Source organism: Microtus ochrogaster, chromosome 7 (assembly GCF_000317375.1).
Source record: "Microtus ochrogaster isolate Prairie Vole_2 chromosome 7, MicOch1.0, whole genome shotgun sequence".
In the NCBI taxonomy this organism is placed as follows: domain Eukaryota; kingdom Metazoa; phylum Chordata; class Mammalia; order Rodentia; family Cricetidae; genus Microtus; species Microtus ochrogaster.
The window spans coordinates 82,525,750-82,531,276 of NC_022014.1; the positions used below are offsets into that span (position 1 = coordinate 82,525,750).

The window sequence follows — 5,527 nt, forward strand, 5'->3', positions numbered from 1 at the left end:
ATGATGTGACTTTGTAAATGTATGTGTGCATAAGTATGTGTCTGTATGTACACACATGTATATGTATGATGTGTCTTCGTAAATGTATGTGTGCATGTATCTATCTGCATGTGTATGTATGCACACGTACATGTATGTTTATGTCTTTGTAAATGTGTTTGAGTTCATGCATATGTCTAAGCATGTGTGTATGCACATGTATATGTATTTATGTATGTGTCTTTGTAATGTATGTGTCCAATCCATCTGCCAATGTGTACATATGCACATGTATATATCTGTGTGTATGTATGCATGCATATGTTAGAGAAAGAACCTTTTTAGGACCAAAAGGGGGAAATGTTCGGATAATCTGTACACTGTGTGAAGATGTGTCTGGGTGTTACCTCACCTGCTTAAGGCACCTTTGACTGGTTTACTAAAAAGCTGAACGACTTTTAGCTATCCCGGCCAGCGGGATACGAACGGGGGTCCCTGATAAACCTATGGAGAGGAATGTAAGGAGACAAGAGACACGAGAAATGACGGCAAGACAGGATTTCTGATCAAGCCGTCAAGTTTATTTTTTCCTCAGAAGCTGTTATATAGCAACCGGCAAAGGGAGGGAAAGGTATCAGGGAGAAGGGAAGGGTGTCAGGAAGCTCAGGTCTGCTGGAATTCAGGTCCGGAGATGTCCCTAGCTGATAAGTCAATATTGGGGTCTGTGATTGTTGACTAATAAAAGAAAATGCTAATGAGTTCCGGAGCCAGGTGCTTGCAGGTCTCTGTTAGGAGATAAGACTCTGGGTTGATTTCCTAGACCCTGCAGAGCTTAATATGGCTGTAAACAAAATGCAGATCTCAAATACAGGTCTGCATGTGGCCGGCAGTGAGCAGACAGTGTGGGGAGAAGGGATTGGTAGGGACTCAGGGAGGAAGTGGATCCACAGGAGCATGGGGCCTTGGGGAGCAGTAGGGAAGCCAGGCTAAGAGAAGGTCCCAGGCACCATGTGGTGTGAGGCAGAGTCTGAGCTCAGAGGCAGCCAGGTTTGAAAGCAAACATTGTAGGTAAAATTCAGACTCAGGTTTGATGTTTGAAGTGAGTGTGTGGGACACAGTTCTGGATCCGTGCTGCGTATCTGATGTCACCAGCACTGAGACACGTGACTGGGCATTGCTGGCCTGAGGACCCCTCAGAGGTCATGTGTGGATTATATTTAGGTGCAGCCATGTCCTTGACCTCTACCACAGCAGAGAGTAAAACAAAACAAGTAAGTGTCTGGGTGACACAGGGAGACAGGACTCATTTGAGGAGAGAAAGACAAGGGTCTGAGCAGTTTTGTCATAGGATTTGGGGGCTTTGAAGCTGCCTAATCTGTGTGAGTGTGTAGGTGTGGTTGGGGCTTCTCTGAGGAGCCAGTGGGAGTCCTCAGAATCAGACATTGATATTGGTGTCCTCCTTGTTCACCACAGCTCTGTCCTTGGATGGGGGGACTGTTTTCAGTTTGCCCTGCAGCTTGCAGTTGGATGGGAATGCTATCAGAGATAAATCACTGATCAAAGGGTGCAGTGGGAGGTGGCTGCTTGTTGGTCCTGGCCTCCCAGTCACAAAATAATCACACAGAAACTGTACTATTTAAATAACTGCTTAGCCCATTAGCTCTAGCTTCTTATTGGCTAACTCTCACATATTAATTTAACCAATCTCCATTAATCTATGTATTGCCACGTGGCAGTGGCTTACTGGAAAAGTTTCGTCTCGTGGCAGTGGCTTACTGGAAAAGTTTCAGCATGTCTAACTCTGGCAGTGGCTCCATGGCATCTCTCTGACTCTGCCCTTCTCTCTCCCAGCATTCAGCTTAGTCTTTCCCCACCTAGTTCTGTTCTTCCCTGCCAAAGGCTCAAAGTAGTTCTTTATTCATTAACCAATAAAAGCAACACATAGAGAGAAGGACTTCCCACACCAAAAGGGATCCTTAATTACTCATAGGTCACATGGAGGGTGGACTCCGTGCATGGTTCCTTGGGCATTTTGTGGGTGGTCTGGCTAGTGGTGCTGAGGCTTCTGAGTGTCACCCAGCAAGATATGCAAGGCAGGGAACTCCAAGCTACTGCTCAGAAAGGTGCTTGCAGTAGGGTCACCACCTAAATGAAGAGTGGGTGTGTTTGGTGGGGGAAGGGGAACAAATCATGCTGTGGGCATCCTGCACACACTGGAAATCCACTGGTGTAGACATTGGGAGTGGGGGGGCATCCAGGCCATACAGTTTTGTTTTGTTTTTCCATCCTATTTGCCCCCTGGTGATGGAGGAAGGTCATTGGTTAATTAATAAAGAAACTGCTTGGCCCTGATAGGTTAGAACATAGGTGGGTGGAGTAAACAGAACAGAATGCTGGGAGGAAGAGGAAGTGAGCTCAGAGGCCTTGCTCCCCTCTCCTGGGCAGACGAAGCTCAGACCAGGATGACGTAGGCTAGAATCTTCCCGGTAAGCGCACCTCGGTGCTACACACATTAATAGAAATGGGCTAGGCAGTGTTTAAATGAATACAGTTTGTGTGTTGTTATTTCGGGGTATAAGCTAGCCAGGCGGCCAGGAGCCAGGCTGTGGGAAGAGGCCCGCAGCTCTTACTACACCCTAGTTCTGCAGTCTCTGGTCCTGCCCTGTGAGGCTGGGAGCAGATAGAACACACAAGGTCTCAGAGAAGATGGCTCTCAGGGGATATTGGTGGGGGCAAGGGGTCCTGTTTGCCCTCCCTGGAACTTGCTGCTCTTCCCTGGTGTGATCATACCTTCACTTGCCCCAGCAGATTCTGAGAACAATGATGTCTCATCCTTAGAGGGGAAGACTGAGCAGGGGGAAGAGTGGAAAGAGGAGTCCCCAGGCTCCAGCAAGGAGCTGGAGAACCCAGAGGAGTCTGGTGCCTCCTGGACCATCCAAATGGTGAGCGAGTCACACCTGCTTTGCCTGCCTAGATGCTTCTCGCACCCTCTGCTCTGCCTCAAGCTGTTTCCTGATGTGACCTCCTTGGTTCCTGGGGTTGGTCCCCTCTCAGTCACTAAACAAAAGAACCAGTGAGTTCTGATCTTATCAGAGGACAGAGGAGACACAGGAGTAAACCCTAGACTCTAGGGTGTGAATACACTCGGAAGAATAGATGTGTAATCTCCTCGCAGGGAAAGGAAGAAGTCCAAACCAAAGGCTGTCTATCTGTCACCAGAATAAGTCTTAAAATAACTAGAAAGCCTCAGTATGACAGCACACAGGAAGTGCAGCCTGGGAAAACCGTGGCCTGAGTGTGGCGGTGGAACTTACCTGTGAGCTCAACTCTCAGAAGGCAGAGGCAGGAAGATGGAGCGTTCAAGGCCAGTCTTGCCAGCCTGGGCCACTGTGAGACTCTGTCTCAACCTCCTCCAAACCAGGTGCCTGTAGCAGCTGGGTGGTGATGCCTGTCATCCTGTCATTCCAGTGATTGGAAAGAGACAGGAGGCTGAGTTCCAGATCAGCCCCAGCTACATAGTAACAGAATAAGACTTTGTATCAGCATCAAACCAAGCCAAAGGGGCAGTTAGTCTGTATTTCTGAATTAGAGGGAAGAAAGTAGCTGAAGGAATCATTGTCAAAAACTTGGAAAATTTGTTTTTAAAAATTCAATTTTAAGCTGTGTGTGGCTGCACACCTTTTATTCCAGCACTGGAGAGGCAGACACAGGCAGATCTCTGAGGTCAAGGCCAGCCTGGTTGACAGGGCAAGTTCCAGGAGAGCAAGAGCTGCAAAGTGAGACCTTGTCTCAAAAAACAAAACAAAACAAAACAAAACAAAACAAATAAATCAGTGTGACTGGAGAGATGGCTCAGCCCTTAAGTGCAATGGCTGCTACTCTTCCAGAGGACCCAGGTTCAAATCGCAGCACCCACATGGTGGCTCACAATTGTCTGTAACTCTGTTTCTAGGGAATTGGATACCTCTTCTGGTCTCCATGGGTACAAGGCATACATGTATCGCACATACATGCATACAGTAAAAACACCCAATACATAAAATAATAGTAAAAATAACAATAGTCATAATAAATTAAAATGTAAAACCAACAAAAACCAGACTCCCAGAGAGAATGTTGAAGCGGTCCATGAGCAGCCGGCCATACACGAGGAATTCTTCATTGTATAACAGGCAGTTTCTAGCCAGAAAGCACAGAGTCGCAAAGACAATAGGATGGACTATCCAAAATGAGAGAGAACAGTGAAGCTGTTCTAGAGAAATCCCTGTGCTGGAGGTGCAGCAAAGGGCAGAGTGCAGTCCAGCCAGTATGCACAAGAGCCTGGATTCAAACCAGCACCACAGACAGTGCGCATTATCAACACCGCAGTGGATGGTTCCCGGATACCACCTATGAAGTAGGTGCCTCTCAGGAAGAGGGGTTGGTGTTGCCTCTGACTAGGTAAGGGGAGGGACATGATCTGGTCGGAGCTGCACCTTTCAGCTGATGAGAACGGGAACCTATTAGAGAGAGGTGGTGACCAACAGCATCATGACTGCTGAATCTCACGGAATTGGTCACTCTAAAATGGACTGGGGGCTGGAGAGAAGAATCTGCTTTGCAGTTAAGAGCACTTGCTGTTCTTCCCAAAGACCCATCACCTACATCCGCCAGCTCAACCTCTTGGAACTCTTGCTCCAGGGGATCTGTCGCCCTTTTCTGGCCTCTGCAGTCACCTCCACCCCCCCCCCCCAGGGATGGATATGCACAATTAAAAACAAACACATCTTTAAAAAAAATGTTTAAAAAGCACTAACGCTAGCACAAGTGCCTGCAATGCATGGACCGGGTGGAAAGCACGCACGTGGCTGCTAGTGGGGTCGGCTGGTGAATGGCTTGTGGGGCTTTCTGTGTGTGTTCCTACAACCCGTGGTTCTCCATCTGCAAGTGCCTTTTAAAGCTTGGCTGTCAGTGCTTCCTAAGTCCTGTGATGCTTCAGCACTGGGCTCTGAGGCAGGTACCAGCAGAGATGGATTGATCTTTCCATGCTGGGGGTAGGCAGATCTTGTGGAGCCAGTGGGTGGCATGAGGTGCTCCACCTGCCCCCCCCCCCAACTCTGCCCAGTCTCAGAAAGCTCCTCCTGGAGAGATGCTCAAGATCGTGGCTGCAGGGAATTTAAACGGCCACATTGCGATTTTCCTAGTTTCTTCTCCCTGTCTTCTCAGTCAGAGGACCATTCAAAAACATTGTACTCATTAAAAAATCTGGAATTTTAATTATTTTTGGGGGGTTGGGGTGGCGGCTGGTAGTTCAAGACAGGGTTTCTCTGTGTAGCTTTGAAGCCTGTCCTGGAGCTTGCTCTGTAGACCAGGCTGGCCTGTGACTCACAGAGATCCATCTGTCTTCGCCTCCTGAGGGCTGGGATTAAAGGCGTGCTCCACCACTACCCAGGGGACTTTTAATTCTTAATTCAGCTTGGTTTGGTGTGCTATGTCGGCGGCGGAGAGATTTAATATCAGGAAGGGAGACCTTTTGGCAACTGGCTTCAACTCTGTCTTTTCTTTTTTT

At 48.2% G+C, this 5,527-nt stretch overlaps 1 protein-coding gene across 1 annotated transcript in view; it reads left to right on the top strand.

Annotated features, from left to right (window-relative positions):
* Rnf213 (ring finger protein 213) overlaps window positions 1-5,527 on the top strand; it is a 79,979-nt gene that overhangs the window by 9,577 nt on the left and 64,875 nt on the right. Inside the window, exon 3 of the mRNA XM_026780086.1 lies at window positions 2,788-2,921. Within this exon, the coding sequence (XP_026635887.1) occupies window positions 2,788-2,921 (134 nt within the window). The remainder of the gene's footprint in view (window positions 1-2,787; window positions 2,922-5,527) is intronic.